Source organism: Bombina bombina, chromosome 5 (genome assembly GCF_027579735.1).
Source record: "Bombina bombina isolate aBomBom1 chromosome 5, aBomBom1.pri, whole genome shotgun sequence".
NCBI classification, from domain to species: Eukaryota; Metazoa; Chordata; class Amphibia; order Anura; family Bombinatoridae; genus Bombina; species Bombina bombina.
Genome location: NC_069503.1, coordinates 480,023,284 through 480,043,678, shown reverse-complemented (window position 1 = coordinate 480,043,678; position 20,395 = coordinate 480,023,284). Strand labels below are relative to the sequence as shown.

Here is a 20,395-nt window from a genome sequence, read left to right as displayed (position 1 = left end):
ACAGAAACTTTTTAAAGTTTTGTTACGTCTTCTGGAACCCAATGAGACCTGGGTAATAGCACCACTGTTTTCCTTCTGGATTCCATCTTCTTGAAACCAGCATTACTCTCCTAATTTGCTTACAAGATAGAATAATAATTGGATGCAATATTTAGATGTTTTAATCAAAACCTTCATACCTTCAAAGTAACCATGGTTTTATAAAGCATTCCTAATGTATTATATTCTTATAGATCAATGTACAGTCTACCCTTAGTTTGTTGAGCTGGCTTATTTGTATTTACACCTTTATTTCTGTATTAGTTCTGTAGCAGATCACGTACGCCCGACATTGATAAATGCAGACAGCATACGCTGTCGGCATTTATCATTGCACAAGCATTTCTGGTGAAATGCTTGTGCAATGCCGCCCCCTGCACATTCGCTGCCAATCAGCCACTAGCAGGGTGTGTCAATCAACCCGATTGGGCTGATGCTGTCCACCGCCTCAGAGGTGGTGGACAAGTTAAGGAGCAGCGGTCTTATGACCGCTGCTTCTTAACTTATGTTTCCGGGGGGCCTGAAGGTTCAGGCGGAAACTGCTGCATTTGCAGCATAATAAATCGGCCCCATAGACTTTTTTTTAATTATAAATCTATACTGCTAAGAGGGTTTAAGTGTAGTCCAAAGGTTAGAAAAAGACTTATCAATAGAGCAGCAAGAAAAAATTATTTATATGAAATGCTGGTTTCAAGACAAGTTCCCTGGTCAGAATAAAATTTATTCAAGAAAACAGTGGATCAATATATATGCTATAAAGAACAGAAAATGATTTCCCTAACAAACTTCCTGAAGAAAATCAGCATATAAGGAACATGGTTTGTGCGTAGAGATTGGCTAGTCCAGCAACCATTCTGGCCTGGACTTGTAGATCCATCTCCTGTTAGCTGATGGTATAAATATAGCCAGAGCCAGGATGGTCTGACCAGTTACTTGAACTCTACAACAATCCGTGTTCCTATAAAATGTTGATTCATCTGGCTCCAGCCAAATTACCGGTGACTTGGATGAGCCAATACTCAGAACATATGGGAGACAAAGTGTTCCAAGGAATCTTCAGTTGTCATTATTCCTTCTTCTCATCTGGGCTTTACTTGATACCATTAAGCTTGCATCCTCTCATTTCTGCTGTAGCTTGAGCCTTAGGTGAGCGATTATATAGCTTTTCTTTTTAGTTGACTAGCTGAGAATCACTTCTAAGGCACAAGCACAGTTGGTCATGTGCAGTAAAATATGGTATCGATACACTGGAGTAAGCACAGAATTGTTGACAGCATTATTTTCAAGAGCTTGGAAAGTCCCTTCACTGTTGGGACTACATTAAACAGTGTGAGGCAGTGTCTTCCTGCTCAAGTTTGTCAAATGATTTTCCTGGGATCTCCAAGAGGGGATAGACTTCTTGTAGTTCTCAGCTTTGCCAAAGAAGACTGATGCCTAATTTTTAGCTCGGCTCTTTTATACCTGTAGGATTATTCCCAGTTTGGACAATTTGGAGATAAGTCGCCTGCCTCACACTGTGTGACCAAGGTACTGTATTTCATGTTTTTTTTTTTCCCAGCAGACTATGCACTTTTAGAAAATGAATGTTTGCAGAAAAAAAACTAAATATGTGAAAAGTGACTTTGTGTGTGTGTTTTATAGCATATATGGTAAACAAAAACACGGGTCATTATTTCCTAAATGTTTTAAACAGTTATTGCACATTTGCACCTTGTACCACCTTTTAATGAATACAATATTTACCATAAAAATATGAGAAACACACTAACATTTACAGATGGATAACCACTCATTTAGACAACATATGAATGCATTCTCCCACCCTTGTCCAAAATAGTTTTTCAGTTAGTATTTGTTTTTTTTTTACTCTCACACAGTTTTCTCTTCTCTTTGGATAGCTGCATTTATTTATTGGCTCAGAGAAACAAGGATGTATGAGGCTTTACACAATGCTACCTTTATTTGATAGCTACAATTATATAAAATCATTTTAAATGGTGGGATGGCCTCCTTTTTGATTAGTAGTATTAATATGATGTATTTCCATGGAGAAAGGGGAGATAAGGGTTTCATTAGAATCATCAGACCCCAAAAGTATCAATGCTTTGAAGGACTTGTCACTTTTATCACAGTCAGCTGGGAGATAGACAGACCACTCATTTAAAAAAAGAAGCAACTGCTTTAAAATAAGGGATGTCATATTTGTCTAGGTATTGTTGGGGACAACAGAGGGATAAACCCACACCCCTCAATTGTCTTAAGAGGGACCTCACTTCATTTATATGGGTTTGGTATGGTTTTATTTCAAGTCCATAAGCATTAAACAAGTCACCTAATAGACAATTTATTATTGTTTCTATGGCACAGAGACATATGAGTTCCATTATTTTTAAAGAGATTAATACCCTTTTCATATGATTATTTTGTATGTTATTTTGCATATTATTATATAATGTTATCACTCTTTGTAATCCAAACACTTAGGCCCCGACGATCGAAAATGCTACGAGGCAGCGAAATATTCAAAGGGATCCACTGCTATGTCAAAATATTCCAAGCTCTCGATATAGTGGCATCGGCGAGAAGCATTTACCATACATGCCACATTGGCGATGTATAGTGAAGGATCCCTTGAATATAACTGCCTTGCCTAAACACTAATCCTAATACCCCTAAACCGGAGTTCCCCCACAATCGCAAACTAACACTACACTAATAAACATCTAAACCGCCACATACCCACTGCAAGTCTCTAACTATTAACCCCTATGCTGCCAAATACACACCGCTAGTATCTAACTTTTAACCCCTATGCCGCTACATACCCACCGCAATTAACTATAAACCCCTATGCTGCCATATACCCACCACAAATACTATGCTATTAACCCCTATGCCGCCACATACCCCAAACTCAAATTAACCTAACCCCCCCTCTAAACTAAACTCCCTAAATTACAATTAAAATCTGATTTAAAAAAATTAAACCATCGCAACCCCAAACAGAATCTAACACTTCTGTACCTAACCCCCTCTCTAAACTCAACCCCCCCACTAAACTAACCCCACTAAATTACCCCCACTAAATTACCCCCACTAAATTACCAATATAAAAAAAAAGTTAAAAAAAATTAAATAAACTACAGTATCCAAAATAAAAAAACACCTTTATACCTATCACTAAACTACATGCCCCTTAATATAAAAAACCAACCCAAAACAAAAAAAACAAAAAAACTCTAACACTAAAAAAAATTACAATAGCCCAAACTAACCCCAAAAGTGGTATTCACAGTTGATGGGGAATACAGCTCCTCTTAATCAGATATTGGGCCCTATTCATCCTGGCGCCGGGGACCCATCTTCTTGATGGCGGACTTCGTGGCCTCTGCTCAGCAATCTTCGGCTCTCTTTTGGTCTTCATGCGGTCGCCACATACTGAAATACCAGAAACGTGGAACGCCAATATACAGGGGTACCACTTAAATCTAATCATCCAATAGAAAAGGATAATTAAAATTCTTAAAGTTCTTGCTATTGGCTGATTCAAATCAGCCAATAGGGATGGATTGAGTTAAAATCAGTCGGACTGCATGAAGAGCAGAGCTCTCTGAAGAGAGCTGAAGATTGCGAAGCGGAGGCAGCAGGAGAGACCGCGGAAGGCCGCCTCTGCTGCTGCGCCTTTAGCCTGTAGGAAGAGGGCCCTGGCGTGGAAGAAGATTGCGGAGCGAAGGAGGCGGAAGAGGCCGCCAAAGTCCACCTTCGCGAAGATTGGACCCTGGATGAAGAGGTCCCCGGCGTGGAATAAAAGTGCAGAGCGGAGGCAGCGTAAGAGGCTGCCAAATTCTGCCACCGTGAAGATGGGCAAATGGAGCCGGGATGAAGAGGGCCCAAGTCAGATCAGATCCCCATCAACTGCGATTATTAGGCTAGGTTTTTTTTTTGTTTGATTTTGTTATTTTGCGGGATGGGAGGTTCTGCCAGGCAACTTAGACCGAATCTGATGCCAATGCAGGCTTACAGAGGAAAGTGCGATTTGTTGAAGAAACAAGTAACTATTTCTCTGTGATCCAGCTGCATCTGAAGGATCCTCATTAATAGTAATTATGGTAAGAGATTTTTGCAATCCCTGGTCAAATAGCTCCTTTTCAAAAACAGACTGATGAGCATCTAGAAAGTTGCAGAAGTTTTTTAAACTATTGGCAGAATTATCTTTAGGGGAAGCCATGGCATTCAAGTAGAAATGGACACACTCGGCACAGTGAGTTATGGGGGACAATGCTGGGATTTTCATCTTAGGGGAAGGTCCTGATATGAAGGTGAGGAAACTGCCTAGTTGGCTCCCAAGAATCAATTTTTGATTCTCCGTTTTGTAAAGAAGATAACCAAGTCTTTTTAATTACTTCCCCCCCCCCCCCCCCCAGTTATTAGACAAAAGTTATACACAGCACTTAAATAGCCATTTGATATTTTTTGTGTATTCTACCCAATTATAATGTACATATTTGATAAAGTGTTGTTTTAGCCAATATGTTTGCCTTCTTCTCTTCAGCTTTGACGTTGTTTAAATTGAAAGTATATAAACAAGGTTACCTTTATTATTAGTCTAGTCTTAAGGGCTAATGACAACACATGGTCGACATCTGCATAATGTATTTAGTGCATCTGCTTTCGGAGCTCTCTGTGCCCCTTCACTGCACTTACCCCTGCATCCCTGGTGGTCTAGTGGTCCCATCTTTGTCAACTAGGGTTTAAAGAAAGTAGGTGTGTGTGTGTGTGGGTACTTTTTCAAACCCCTTGATTTCAGCTGCCTTAAAGGGACATTAAACACTTAACAAATGCTAGATAGTATGATGCATTCAAAGTAAAGATTAGTCTGAGAATAACATGTAAACACTTCTACAAAAAAACAAAACAGATAGAAGACGCCTCCTAGTGCAATTCTGTTATGGTATAAATGCACGTGAACATCAAACTTCAGTATTCGATAATGCTCACAAACGAGGCAACACCAATTGCGCTATACAAAACAAACTGGGATATCGCAGTGTCCCAGATCACTGTCAACCGGTCTGGGGTGCGTCCAACCCCCTGCTTGATCAAAGAAAATAACTTACGTGCTTTGTTTGTAGTTAAAAACAAATAAAACAAATTGTAGGCTCAACAATAGCATTTTGGTATAAAATAACAAGCTATGCATTTCTCAGCTAAAACTAGCCGTTTTCTCAGATGTCTGAGGAAATGGCTAGTTTTATCTTAGAAAAGCTCATTCTTTGTATGTATTACAGTTTTCAGTCTTTTACAATTTTCTCCGTCTTTCATTCTATCCACCACCCATCTTTTTAAGGGCCCAATGATCAAAAACTCAAATTGTTTGGATTTTTTTTTGAGTATTATATTGTCTTCTTCACATCCAGAGCCCTACATAACTAGATAAACCACTTTTAAGCTTTAGCCTTTATACTGTAAAATTATTTGGGGGAGCTTTAACTACTGACAAGGCTTCTTTGATAATCTCACCAGACCAGAGAGAATAAGATCACTGAGGCCCAAGTATGACTTTTATGTACACTTATCAAGGGCTTTGTTAGATGGTATCATTCAAATGCTGATACAAAATTTATATTAACTGGAACTGTGACAGGTATACTACTAAGGGAATAGACTAAATAGTCTGGTGCTACCCCGCTATATATAATTACCAAAACCTTCCCACAGACAGGAGATAACAAAAGAGATAGGGCCTTAAAGCACTCACCCTTATTAGTGCTGCACTAAGGCTAAAACTTAACCTTTACTAAATTACACACATAAAACCGCAGGAATACCTGCATATCTATCCCCCACCATAAATGAAATCATTGAATACCCCCCCATCTTCCTCTATTAAATATGGATCAAGTTCTCCACTTGCATGTCATGTTTCAGCCCTGCAGTTCTGTAAGAGCTCTGAAACATTTTCTAGCTACTGATTCTTAACATTGTGTACCAACAATGCAATAAAACAGTGAGTAAATGTGTTTGCTAATACTGCATTAATACAGTTTTCCTCATGCAATAATATTTAAAACATTTTGACTAATTACAATCCTTTGTTTTACAGTATATCCTTTTTTTAAAAAGTATGGTTGAATAAAGTAAATGATTACCTTTGTAGCCATTGTAATCTTGTGTTCTGTTTTTAGTACTGTGTGAGATGGTTTTTAGTAATGAATGGTAAGATAAAATTGCTTCTTTTTCCTTTGAGGTTAGGCTATGTGTTCCGTCCTCCTTAAACATGCGTGATTCTCTGCAAGCTAATTAAGGAGGAGTCTTAACAACAGATAATTCCTTTGCCCTGAACTATCCATGAAATATAAACGTATTTAGAGCCAGCAGCAAATTAATCATTTGAGAATGGATCCCGATAGCTGTGCTTCCTGTCGTCTTGGCACCATTACTGTTTGCCTGCTTGATATCATACTCTGAGATTAAAATGGGGAATACTCAAACTATGGCCTGGGTGCCAAATCAGGCCTTCTGTCTGTTTTTGTACTGCCTGAGAGCTAAAAAATAGTTTTTACATGTTTTAAATGCTTGGAAAAAAAAATCAAATGAATATTATTTCATGACAAGTAAAAAATTGAATTTGTTGTTTTATTCGAGCACGGCCACTTGTATGGCAGAGTTCAGTAGTTGCGACAGAGAACTATGTCGTGCTTTGCTCTGCTGTTCAGTGCACTAAAATAGAGGTTGACAACATATTCCCATTCCAAGGTAAGCAAGTTTCAGTAAAATTATAAAATCTAAAATGGAATCTAATCACAGCAGAATTTCTTCGCAAAAAAAATAAATTTCAATAAATATAAAAAATAATTGGAGGTGGGGTATACTTTTGGCCGTGGTCGGACTGTTAGCCGATGGACATTTGGCCGACGGATAATAGTCCGACAGACAAGTGGCTGTCAGATAACAGTCTGGCCATGAGATAGATTCGATAGATTAGATAAATAGATTTGATAGATAAATTCGATAGATTCGATAGATTAAATAGATAGATTTGATAGATAATTCCCAGACAAAGAATTACAAGACGTGTAGGCTGGGACCCATGGTTGGGTTCCCAGAGGCGGTTGCGGCGCCCGAGGCTCTGATTAGAACAGAGCACTCTGGAGCGTATCTGCCCTCGCCCAAACTCGGAACATGCTTTGGCATTATGTCCGTCGGCCAAATGTCTGTCGGATAGAATGCTGTCGGTCAAATTTTCGTCTTCATTTTATCAGAGCACCACTTTTGGCAACAGCCACAATTGCTGAATTACTTTGAAGCTGCAATAACAGGCTCGGCAAACCACTGTATATTGGTAGATAGAGGCACAATGCACTATTATTTATACCGATCATAACACAACTTAACTCGCTGATTACAATGGACTAAGTTGGTGACTATCTTTCCAGCTCACAGTACCAGAACAAAAAGGCTTCAGGGGCAGCGCAAGTGTGCCTGTGGCCTTTACCTCCCATTGTGTGTCCGTGTAGAGCAGCCAATATGTTTCATAAGTTTGCATATTACACAATCTTCTACAATACCTGTGATTGAAACTACGTGGCAACAAGATTTCTGAGATGATAATGCGGAATTTGCTATGGTGTCTGCAGAGGAAATCCTCCTTATAGCTCTTAAGACTTGCTTCCTCTATATCTTGATAAATTTGAACATGGAACAGATGTACTGCTTTTAACGGTGCTGTATAGCCTGATAAGCACTCAAAGTTGAAATTGAGCTCCACAATTACAAGGGAGCTGAGGTCTATACTGGTGTGACTAACCACATATAAAACACAATCAGCCAGATTACGAGTTTTGAGCATTATAGGGAAATTAACGACTGCAGCTTTATCGGCGGTATTTCACTCCCTATAGCGCTGGTATTATAAGTTTACAAAAAGCAGGCGTTTGCGGGCGATATGGCAGCATTGAGCTTCATAACGCACCGAAATACCAGCGCTGCTTTGACGTGCTCGTGCACTATTTCCCTATAGACTTCAATGGGGAGAGCTGGCAAAACAAAAGCCTAACACCTGCAATAGCGGAGTGTAAAGCTCCGTAACGCAGCCCCATTAAAGTCTATGGGGAAAAAAATATGTACGTTTACACCTAACATAAACCCTGAGTCTAAACACCCCTGATCTGCTGCCCCCAACATCGCCGCCACCTACATTACTGTTATTAACCCCTAATCTGCTGCCCCCAACATCGCCACCTACATTACTGTTATTAACCCCTAATCTGCTGCCCCAATCTCGTTGCCACCTAACTACACTTATTAACCCCTAATCTGCTGCCCCCAATGTCGCCGCCACTATACTAAAGTTATTAACCTCTAAACCTAACCCTAAGTCTAACCCTAACGTAACCCTATCCCTAACACCCACTAACTTTAACCTAATTAAAATAATTCCAAATAAATATTACAATTATTACCTAAATTATTCCTATTTAAAACTACTTACCTGTAAAATAAAACCTAAGCAAGCTACAATATAATTAATAGTTATATTGTATCTAGCTTAGGTTTTATTTTTATTTCACAGGTAAGTTTTGTATTTATTTTAACTAGGTAGACTAGTTAGTAAATAGTTATTAACTATTTACTAACTACCTAGTAGAAATAAATACAAATTTACCTGTGAAATAAAACCTAACCTGTCTGTTTAACCTAACAGTTGAACCTAACATTACACTAAAATTAAATAAATTACATTAATGAAATAGTTAACTAAATCACAAAAATAAACACTAAGTTACACAAATTAAAAAAGAAATGATCAAATATTTAAACTAATTGCACCTAATCTAATAGCCCTATTAAAATAAAAAAATGCCCCCCAAAATAATAAAACCCCTAGCCTAAACTAAACTGCCAAACTAAAAATACAAACAACCCCACCACCCACACAACCAACCCCCCCAACTAAAAACCTACCTAAAAAACCTAAGCTACCCATTGCCCTGAAAAGGGCATTTGGATGGGCATTGCCCTTTAAAAAAGGGGATTCAGGTCTTTTAAATTGCCCAAACCCTAAGCTAAAAATTAAACCCACCCAATAAACCCTTAATAAAACATAACACTAACCCCCGAAGATCCACTTACAGTTTTGGAAGCCCGGACATCCATCCTCATTCAGCCGGGAGAAGTCTTCATCTTAGCGGCAAGAAGTCCTCAACGAACCCGGGAGAAATCTTCATCCAAGTGGCAAGAAGTCTTCATCCAGACGGCATCTTCTATCTTCATCCTTCCGGCGCGGAGCGCCTCCATCTTCAAGACATCCAGCGCAGAGCATCCTCTTCATACGGTCCCAGCCGTACATTGAAGGTTCCCTTTAAGGGACGTCATCCAAGATGGCGTCCCTTGAATTCCGATTGGCTGATAGAATTCTATCAGCCAATCGGAATTAAAGGGAAAAAATCATAGTGGCTGATGCTTCAATCCTATTGGCTGACCCAATCAGCCAATGGGATTGAGCCCGCATTCTAATGGATATTCCAATCAGGACTTCTTGCCGCTTAGATGAAGACTTCTCCTGGCTGGATGAGGATGGATGTCCGGTCTTCCAAAATTGTAAGTGGATCTTCAGGGGTTAGTGTTCGGAGGTTTTATTAAAGGTTTATTGGGTGGGTTTTATTTTTAGCTTAGGGTTTGGGCAGTGTAAAACAGCTGAATGCCCTTTTAAGGGCAATGCCCATCCAAATGCCCTTTTCAGGGCAATGGGTAGCTTTAAGTTTTTTAGGTAGGTTTTTATTTGAAGGGGGTTGGTTGTGTGGGTGGTGGGTTTTACTGTTTGGGGTTGGTTGTATTTTTATTTGCCAGGTAAAAAAGCTGATTTCTTTGGGGCAATGCCCCGCAAAAGGCCCTTTTAAGGCTATTGGCAGTTTAGTTTAGGCTAGGGGTTTTATTATTTGGGGGGGGGGGGCTTTTTTATTTTGATAGGGCTATTAGATTAGGTGTAATTAGTTTAAATATTTGATAATTAATTTTTTATTTTGTGTTAGTGGTTTTTTGTGTTTGATTTAGTTAATTGTATTTCATTAATGTATTGTATTTAATTTTAGTGTAATGTTAGGTTTAACTGTAAGACAGGTTAGGTTTTATTTCACAGGTAAATTTGTATTTATTTTTACTAGGTAGTTAACAGTTAACTATTTACTAACTAATCAATCTAGTTAAAATAAATACAAACTTTTCTGTGAAATAAAAATAAAACCTAAGATAGCTACAATATAACTATTAGTTATATTGTAGCTAGCTTAGGTTTTATTTTACAGGTAAGTATGTGGTTAGTTTTAAATAGGAATAATTTAGGTATTAATTGTAATTTTTATTTGGAATTATTTTAATTAGGTTAGAGTTAGTGGGTGTTAGTTATTGTTGGGTTAGGTTTAGGGGTTAATAACTTTAGTATAGTGGCGGTGACATTGGGGGCAGCAGATTAGGGGTTAATAAGTGTAGTTATGTGGCAGCGATTTGGGGGGGCAGCAGATTAGGGGTTAATAACAGTAATGTAGCTTGCAGCGATGTTAGGGACAGCAGATTAGGGGTTAATAAGTGTATGTAGGTGGCAATGCCATTGGGGCAGCAGATTAGGGGTTAATATTTTAGTGTTTGCGGTGCGTGAGTGCGGCGGTTTAGGGGTTAATATGTTTATTATAGTGGCGGCGATGTCTGGAGCAGCAGATTAGGGGTTAATAATTTTATTTTAGTGTTTGCGATGCGGGAGGGCCTCGGTTTAGGGGTTAATAGGTAGTTTATGGGTGTTAGTGTACTTTGTAACACTTTAGTTATGAGTTTTATGTTACAGCTTTGTAGCGTAAAACCCATAACTACTGATTTTCAGGTGGCGTTACAGATCTTGTAGGTTTTGGCTGGACAGGCAAACTCATTATTCCGGCGCTATGGAAGTCCCATTGAAAAAGGAGCGGTAGTTACGTTGTTTTACGGTCAAAAAGGTGTGCGGTACACCTGTAATACCAGTGGTAGTGAAAAAGAGCCATAACGCTGCTTTTTCATTTGTAACGCACAACTCGTAATCTAGCTGAATATATTTTCATTGCACTAAAAAAAAGCTAGTTTTAGTGATTATTTTTTTTTTCTCTCAAAACCCATTGATTAGTAAATCGGTTTTTTATTTCTTAATTAATTTCTTAATTGATTTTTTATTTTATTTTGTAAAAAAAAGAATTGACCTAAAATAGTTTGTTTATAAATGTATTATTTTTAAATAAATATGAATTGTTTATTTATTTAGTCTTCCATTTTATTCACCTGTATAGTGTGTGTGTGTGTAGTTGGTTAATTTTTGTTGTTCTGTAATCATATTCATTGTGGCATTTTAATGTATTTATATTCTTACAGCTATATGTAAATCAAAATTCCAGTAACTCGACGACTAATTAAGGCTACTATAAATATTGGTATAAAAGTCTGTTTACTGTAGCTTGATAAAGACCCACAGTACTTCTGGCTGAAACATGTTGCAAAACATACTTTTGGCTTGTCCATAAAGAGCTACAGTCACTGTTTATAAGATGCTTGGATAACTGCTACAAGCCGGGGTGTAACGCCACTGATCTGGGAATCTGTGAAAGATGAATACGCTGATTGGCTAGTTTACTGCAACTGGAGCCAGCTACACCAGAATCCTCTCCTAGCTTAAGGGACAGTCTACCATAGAATTGTTATTGTTTTAAAAGATAGATAATCCCTTTATTACCCATTCCCCACTTTTGCATAACCAACACTGTTCTATTAATATACTTATTACCTCTGTGATTACCTTGTATCTAGGAACCTTCTTCCAGCCCCCTGATCACATGACTGTGACTGTTTATTATCTATTGTCTTAAATTTAGCATTGCTTTGTGCTAAATCTTAAATAACTTTCTGTGCCTGAACACAGTGTTATCTATATGACCCACATGTACTTTCTGTCTCTTTGTGTTGAAAAGAGAGGTAAAAAGCATGTGATAAGAGGCAGCTCTCAAAGGCTTAGAAATTAGCATATGAGCCTACCTATGTTTAGTTTAAACTAAGAATACCAAGAGAAAAAAGCAAATTTGATGATAAAAGTAAATTGGAAAGTTGATTAAAATTAAAAGTCCTATCTGAATAATGAAAGTTTAATTTATAATAGACTGTCCCTTTATTGGTAACTTTCCTATCTGAGCAGAAGGGAACCCTACAGTGTTTCACAATTGTGTGTATACTGTATATATTCTTTTGTAGGCACTGACTCTGGTTTCTGTTTCGGACGTTTCTGTATACTTTTTGGACTTTTTTCATACATTTAGGACTTTTTAATATGCAATTTGAGAGTTCTTTTATGGAAATTTAATCAATGAGACAGATATGGTTTGTGATTTGTTTCACTGTTTTATATTGTTTGTAATTTTATTTGTATTAAATTGAATATACTTCACTCATAAGTTTTTATTTATTTTCATGCAGTGATAATACGTTGTGTTTTATTTATATCTACTGCGTTTATTTTTGCACAGTCATTGACCAAGCACCTATTCCCTGAAGAGGCTCTGGGCAATTGCAAAATGAGTTGCAACCTGTGGTGTTCCTTACTGATAGCCTGGTTGTGCTGGACTTTTCCAAACCTTCCTGAGCAGTGACATTCTTTACCCAGTACACCTGCAGGAGCGGACGGAGGTTTCTTTTAGAAAATAGTGCACAAGATATAGACTCTCTGAGTGTAACCATCAGTAACTAGGGGAGATATATATATATTTAATGACCCGAGTCGAGTTGGTGTTTGTTGAGGGATAGTATTTTTGGCTATATGCCCAGAGGTGTCTGTAGCATGGGTATGAGCTCTGAGAGGGTAATTATATAGCAATCTCCAGGACTCCCTATGTGTGCTGTTTTCTTAAAGGGATACTAAACCCAATTTTTTTTATTTAATGATTCAGACTGAGCATGCAATTTTAAGCAACTTTCTATTTTACTCCTATTAATTTTTCTTCTTTCTCTTGCTATCTGTATTCAAAAAGCAGGAAATTAAAGCTAGGAGCCAGCCTATTTTAGGTTCAGCACCCTGGATAGCACATGCTTATTGGAGGCTACATTTAGCAAACCAATAAGCAAGCATAACCCAGGTTCTCAAACAAAAATGGTCCGGCTCTTAAAGTGATATTAAACATGGTATTATAAATTGTATATAGAAAAACATTCTGCAATATACTTTAATTATTTATTTTGTCCCCTTTTCCTGTAACTCAATCCTAAAATTGTGAGCTTTTCAGTTCCTGTTAGAAATGGAAGTGAAGAACACTGTTATATTTCACACAGCCATTGGCTGTATACTCTAGTGACCTATTTATAACTGTTTCTAATTGGCCACAGAAGAAAAGGTAACCTAAGTTACAACATGGCAGCTTCCATTGTTTTATAGACACTAAAACTTTACACTTATTTTGTCAATATTTACAAAGCTAATAAAACTTTAAAAAAATACATCTACATGTTATTCTCAGACTATTTTTTTCTTTAAATGCATTCTAACTAGAATTTATTTGTTTAATGTCCCTTTAAGCTTTACATTACTGCTTTTTAAAAAAAGATAACACGAGAACAAAGAAAAATTGATAATAAGAGTAATTTAGAAAGTTGCTTAAAATTGCATGCTCTTTCTGAACCATTAAAGAAAAAATATTGGGTTTAGTATCCCTTTAAGAAAACAGCACACAGGGGGTCCTGGAGATTGCTATATAATTACCCTCTCAGAGTTTAGACCAATGCTGATAAGTAGATCTGCTTATTTTTTTAAATCTATAATACTATATAAACTCTTAATAAATAATGTGAGTGTATTGCTGCACCAGTAATTTACTGTTGTGGAGTTTGTTATTCTGTTTTCATGCTGTGTAGGAATTTATATATTGGCAGTGTCTTACAAGATTTCACATACCCTGGGATCTGTATTTTATTTGCTTCTTTGAAACGTATATCTGACTCCACATAAATGAGCAACCACACTGTAAGTTCTTGTACCTCAATATACTGTTATGGCAGCTCAGCTTACAATGAAGTGCAGTGTGTGACTTGGCTATTAAAGGGACGGTCTAGTCAAAATTAATTTCATGCTTCAGGTAGGATATGCATTTTTAAACCACTTTCCAATTTGTATTTATCAAATTTCCTTTGTTCTCTTGGTATACTTTGTTGAAAGCCACCTCTTATCTTGGTACATTTTGACATTTTGTTTTAAAACTAGACAGCGCTGTTTCATGTGTGCCATATAGATAACATGGTGCTCACTCTCGTTGAGTTACTTAGGAGTCAGCACCGATTGGCTAAAATGCAAGTCTGCCAAAAACTGAAATAAGGGGCCAGTCTGCAGAGGCTTAGATACAAGGTAATCACAGAAGTAAAAAGTATATTAACATAACTGTAGGTTATGCAAAACTGGGGAATGGGAAATAAAGGGATTATCCATCTCTTTAAACAATAGATCGAGAGAAGAGATTACCTTACGGGACTCCATTGTTCTACTCTACTTTGGATTAATAACCTCCGTATTAATAACCTCCGTATTATTTATTTTGCTTGCACAGTTGGGTTTGCCTTTTCGTATTGACTTCATTTTTAGCCCAATTAAATATAGGATATCAAGAGATTTTGTTCTTTTTTAAAAGGTCAGCCCTTTGCTTAACCTTTGCACCTATATTTTATTTTATACCAGATAGACTGCTTTCATTTTAAAGCCCTCTTTATAGTCTGCTTGTTTCTGAAGTAGCCCAAAAGTGGTTTCTTATTTATATTGAAATCCTGAAATGTATGTAAGTATGATGATGATCTATCAGGTAAAGGGATTTAAAACCCAAAACATTTCTTTTGTGATTTAGGCAAAGCAATTTAACAAAAAATTTGAATCTACTTCTATTATCAAATTTGCTTTGTTTCCATGGTATTCTTTGTTGAAGAGATACATAGGTTAGTGTCTGGAGCACTACATGGCAGGAAATAGTGCTGCCATCTAGTGCTCTTGCAAATGGTTAAAGGGACAGTCAAGTCCAAAATAAACTTTCAAATAACATCATTCAAATAAAGCATGTCATTGTAAACAACTTTCAAATGTACTTTTATCACCAATTTAGCTTTGTTCTCTTGGTATTCTTAGTTGAAAGCTAAACCTTGGCAGGCTCATGCTAATTTCTTAGACCTTGAAGGCTATCTCTAATCTGAATGCATTTTGACAGTTTTTCATCACTAGAGGGCATTTGTTCATGTGTGTCATATAGATAACATTGAGCTCACCCTGTGAACTTACCTAGGAGTCAGCACTGATTGGCTAAAATGCAAGTCTGTCAAAAGAACTGAAGTAAGGTGGCAGTTTGCAGAGTCATAGATACAAGGTAATTACAGAGGTAAAAAGTGTATTAATATAACTGTGTTGGTTGTGCAAAACAGGGGAATGGGTAATAAAGGGATTATCTATCTTTTTAAACAACAAACATTCTAGTGTTGACTGTCCCTTTTAACATTCTTGCTGAAATATGATACCGGCACGCTTCTGACCTTTTTTCAACAAGATATTAAAGAAAATTTGGTAATAGAAGTAAATGAAATGTTAATTGCAACTAATTACTTGATTTGTTGTTTGACTTTTTTAAAAATTTTTAGAACTATACAAAAACCTTTATGATTTAACTCAAATAAAAATGATTTTGAAACTACTGAAAATCTAGTCTGAACATTCAAACCAATTGTTCTGTGGCATCAAGAGTCACGTGAATTTGGAGAAAAATACCAACACTTTATAACACTTTTAAAAACTTAGTTCAGTTGCTAATTACTAAAAATATTTAACAGTACTATGTAATTATTTAGTCTTTCAACATTTTTCTCCATCTCCTTTTATTTCAACCTTCATCTATACCTGTTATGCTTCAGTTTTTTATCCTTAATATTAATTTAAATATGATGTTAATAACTAAGCAATTCTCATTGACCATTACAGGTATTCATATAGAATATCCACAGAAGAGGGTTGTGTGTCTGGAAGATTATTTTTATGACAAGGAACGTACTCTTCCACTTATCGGTATGTCTGTACCATACACGTATTAAGTCATGTTATAGCAAACCACATGTGCTCCGAAATTATGGTCTGGGAAGACTTGACTGACTGTGTTAAGTGATTTGTTTTTTTATTCAGTTAAAATAATAATAATAATGAAGGCTGTTAAAATCATAGATTTTTTTTATCAAGCAGTTAATTCTATTATAAGTTATTTGTTCTAATAGTCTGTCTACAGTGTGGCCATAAATGATCAAAGAATCAATAAATCATGTAATATTAAATAGTGTAGGGAATATGATTGCCCTTCAGTGCTGAGCCATTTCACATATCTTTTCTAGAGCTGTTTTTCCTTTTCCTTCTATTTCTATCATTCTCTGTGTCTCTAATCTTTAAATCTGTGATTTACATTTCCATCTTAAAAAAAACTGAACTAATTATCTATAACTTGTGATTTTATTTTGTAGTAACCATTTTGCATTTCCCCCACCCCCAGAAAATGAGTAGGTATGAACCACTGGTTTTCAAACCTGTCCTCAGACCTCCATAACAGGCCATATTTAGAGTATATCTGAACTGAGCACAGGCAAAATAATCAGCTGATTAGTAAACATCGTTATTTTATAAGCGATCAACCAAGGTAATCTTGAAAATCTGGCCTGTTAGGGAGGCCTGATGACCGTTTTTAAAACAAATGGTATAAACTATCTAACTATAAAAATGTTACATACTGTTGTTTAAAATGAAACATCATTTTCTTCTGTTAAGTGTGATCAGTCCACGGGTCATCATTACTTCTGGGATATTACTCCTCCCCAACAGGAAGTGCAAGAGGATTCACCCAGCAGAGCTGCATATAGCTCCTCCCCTCTACGTCACTCCCAGTCATTCTCTTGCACCCAACGACTAGATAGGATGTGTGAGAGGACTATGGTGATTTTATTTAGTTTTATTTCTTCAATCAAAAGTTTGTTATTTTTAATAGCACCGGAGTGTGTTATTCCTTCTCTGGTAGAATTTGAAGAAGAATCTACCAGAGTTTTTTCTATGATTTTAGCCGGAGTAGTTAAGATCATATTGCTGTTTCTCGGCCATCTGAGGAGAGGTAAACTTCAGATCAGGGGACAGCGGGCAGATTAATCTGCAAAGAGGTATGTAGCAGCTTTTATTTTCTGACAATGGAATTGATGAGAAAATCCTGCCATACCAATATAATATCATGTATGTATATTTTACATTTGAGTATTCTGGGGAATGGTACTTCACTGGAATTACACTGTGTATATAAGACTTTAGCCTATTTGCAAGCAACAGGCTTTTTAATAACTCTTAATTTATGTTAAACGTTTTTGCTGGAATGTAAAATCGTTTTCATTTTCTGAGGTACTGGGTGAATAAAATGTTTGGGCACTATTTTTCCACTTGGCAGTTGCTTGATCTAATTCTGACAGTTTACTGATCTCTCTCACTGTTGTGTGTGAGGGGGAGGGGCCTTTTTTTGGCGCTTTTGCTACGCATCAAAAATTTCAGTCAGAAGCTCATTGTTTTTTCCTGCATGTTCCGGTTCATCTTACAGAACTCAGGGGTCTTCAAAGCTTGTTTGAGGGAAGTAATCTTCACAACAGAGCTGTGAGATTGTAGTTGACTGTGATAAAAAATTGTGTTTTGTTTTTACAAAGTTTGATGCTGTAACCTTTTCAGTTTATTGATTTCAACTGTCATATATCTTTCTGTGCTTCTTAGGCACAGTACGTTTTTCATTGTATTTTACTTGAATAATATTTCCAAGTTGCAAGTTTAGTTGCTAGTGTGTTAAACATGTCTGATTCAGAGGATGAGACCTGTACTATTTGTGCTAACGCCAAAGTGGAGCCCAATAGAAATTTATGTACTAACTGTATTGATGCTACTTTAAATAAAAGTCAATCTGTACAAATTGAACAAATTTCACCAAACAACGAGGGGAGAGTTATGCCGACTAACTCGCCTCACGTGACAGTACCTGCATCTCCCGCTCGGGAGGTGCGCGATATTGTGGCGCCCAGTACATCTGGGCGGCCATTACAAATAACATTACAAGATATGGCTACTGTTATGACTGAGGTTTTGGCTAAATTACCAGAGCTAAGAGGCAAGCGTGATCACTCTGGGGTGAGAACAGAGTGCGCTGATAATGCTAGGGCCATGTCAGATACTGCGTCACAACTTGCAGAACATGAGGACGGAGAGCTTCATTCTGCGGCTGACGGTTCTGATCCAAACAGATTGGATTCAGATATTTCAAATTTTAAATTTAAGCTGGAAAACCTCCGTGTATTACTAGGGGAGGTGTTAGCGGCTCTGAATGATTGTAACACAGTTGCAATACCAGAGAAAATGTGTAGGTTGGATAAATATTTTGCTGTACCAACAAGTACTGACGTTTTTCCTATACCTAAGAGACTAACTGAAATTATTACTAAGGAGTGGGATAGACCCGGTGTGCCGTTCTCACCCCCTCCGATATTTAGAAAGATGTTTCCAATAGACACCACCACACGGGACTTATGGCAAACGGTCCCTAAGGTGGAGGGAGCAGTTTCTACTTTAGCTAAGCGTACCACTATCCCGGTGGAGGATAGCTGTGCCTTTTCAGATCCAATGGATAAAAAGTTAGAGGGTTACCTTAAGAAAATGTTTGTTCAACAAGGTTTTATATTGCAACCCCTTGCATGCATTGCGCCGGTCACGGCTGCAGCGGCATTCTGGATTGAGTCTCTGGAAGACAACCTTAGTTCAGCTACTCTGGACGACATTACGGACAGGCTTAGAATCCTTAAGCTAGCTAATTCTTTCATTTCGGAAGCCGTAGTACATTTAACTAAACTTACGGCTAAGAATTCCGGATTCGCCATTCAGGCGCGCAGAGCACTGTGGCTAAAATCCTGGTCAGCTGATGTAACTTCTAAGTCCAAATTACTTAATATACCTTTCAAAGGGCAGACCTTATTTGGGCCCGGTTTGAAAGAAATTATCGCTGACATTACAGGAGGTAAGGGCCACGCCCTGCCTCAAGACAGAGCCAAACCTAAGGCTAGACAGTCTAATTTTCGTTCCTTTCGGAATTTCAAAGCAGGAGCAGCATCAACTTCCACTGCTCCAAAACAAGAAGGATCTGTTGCTCGCTACAGACAAAGCTGGAGACCTAACCAGTCTTGGAACAAGGGCAAGCAGGCCAGGAAACCTGCTGCTGCCCCTAAAACAGCATGAATTGAGGGCCCCCGATCCGGGATCGGATCTAGTGGGGGGCAGACTTTCTCTCTTCGCCCAGGCTTGGGCAAGAGATGTCCAGGACCCCTGGGCGCTAGAGATAATATCTCAGGGATACCTTCTGGACTTCAAATACTCTCCTCCAAGAGAGAGATTTCATCTGTCAAGGTTGTCAACAAACCAGTTTGTAGCTCTTCCATTCGGATTGGCTACAGCTCCAAGAATCTTCACAAAGGTTCTGGGTGCTCTTCTGGCGGTACTAAGACCGCGGGGAATCTCGGTAGCTCCGTACCTAGACGACATTCTGATACAAGCTTCAAGCTTTCAAACTGCCAAGTCTCATACATAGTTAGTACTGGCTTTTCTAAGGTCACATGGATGGAAGGTGAACGAAAAGAAAAGTTCACTCGTTCCACTCACAAGAGTTCCCTTCCTGGGGACTCTTATAGATTCTGTAGAAATGAAGATTTACCTGACAGAGGACAGGTTAACAAGACTTCAAAGTGCTTGCCGCACCCTTCATTCCATTCAACACCCGTCAGTGGCTCAATGCATGGAGGTAATCGGCTTAATGGTAGCGGCAATGGACATAGTTCCCTTTGCTCGCTTACACCTCAGACCACTGCAACTGTGCATGCTAAGTCAGTGGAATGGGGATTACTCAGATTTGTCCCCTTCTCTGAATCTGGATCAAGAGACCAGAAATTCTCTTCTATGGTGGCTTTCTCGGCCACATCTGTCCAGGGGGATGCCATTCAGCAGACCAGACTGAACAATTGTAACAACAGACGCCAGCCTTCTAGGTTGGGGTGCCGTCTGGAATTCTCTGAAAGCTCAGGGACAATGGAGTCAGGAGGAGAGTCTCCTGCCAATAAACATTCTGGAATTGAGAGCAGTTCTCAATGCCCTCCTGGCTTGGCCCCAGTTGACAACTCGGGGGTTCATCAGGTTTCAGTCGGACAACATCACGACGGTAGCTTACATCAACCATCAGGGAGGGACAAGAAGCTCCCTAGCAATGATGGAAGTATCAAAGATAATTCG

General features: G+C 38.0%; 1 protein-coding gene across 11 annotated transcripts in view; it reads left to right on the top strand.

Annotated features, from left to right (window-relative positions):
- The window catches only part of LOC128660491 (NKAP family protein CG6066), a 739,752-nt gene that overhangs the window by 84,214 nt on the left and 635,143 nt on the right, over positions 1–20,395 (top strand). For all 11 annotated transcript variants that reach the window (XM_053714374.1, XM_053714373.1, XM_053714371.1 and 8 more), the window contains one exon: positions 16,043–16,126. In XM_053714374.1, coding sequence (XP_053570349.1) covers positions 16,043–16,126 — 84 coding nt within the window. The remainder of the gene's footprint in view (positions 1–16,042; positions 16,127–20,395) is intronic.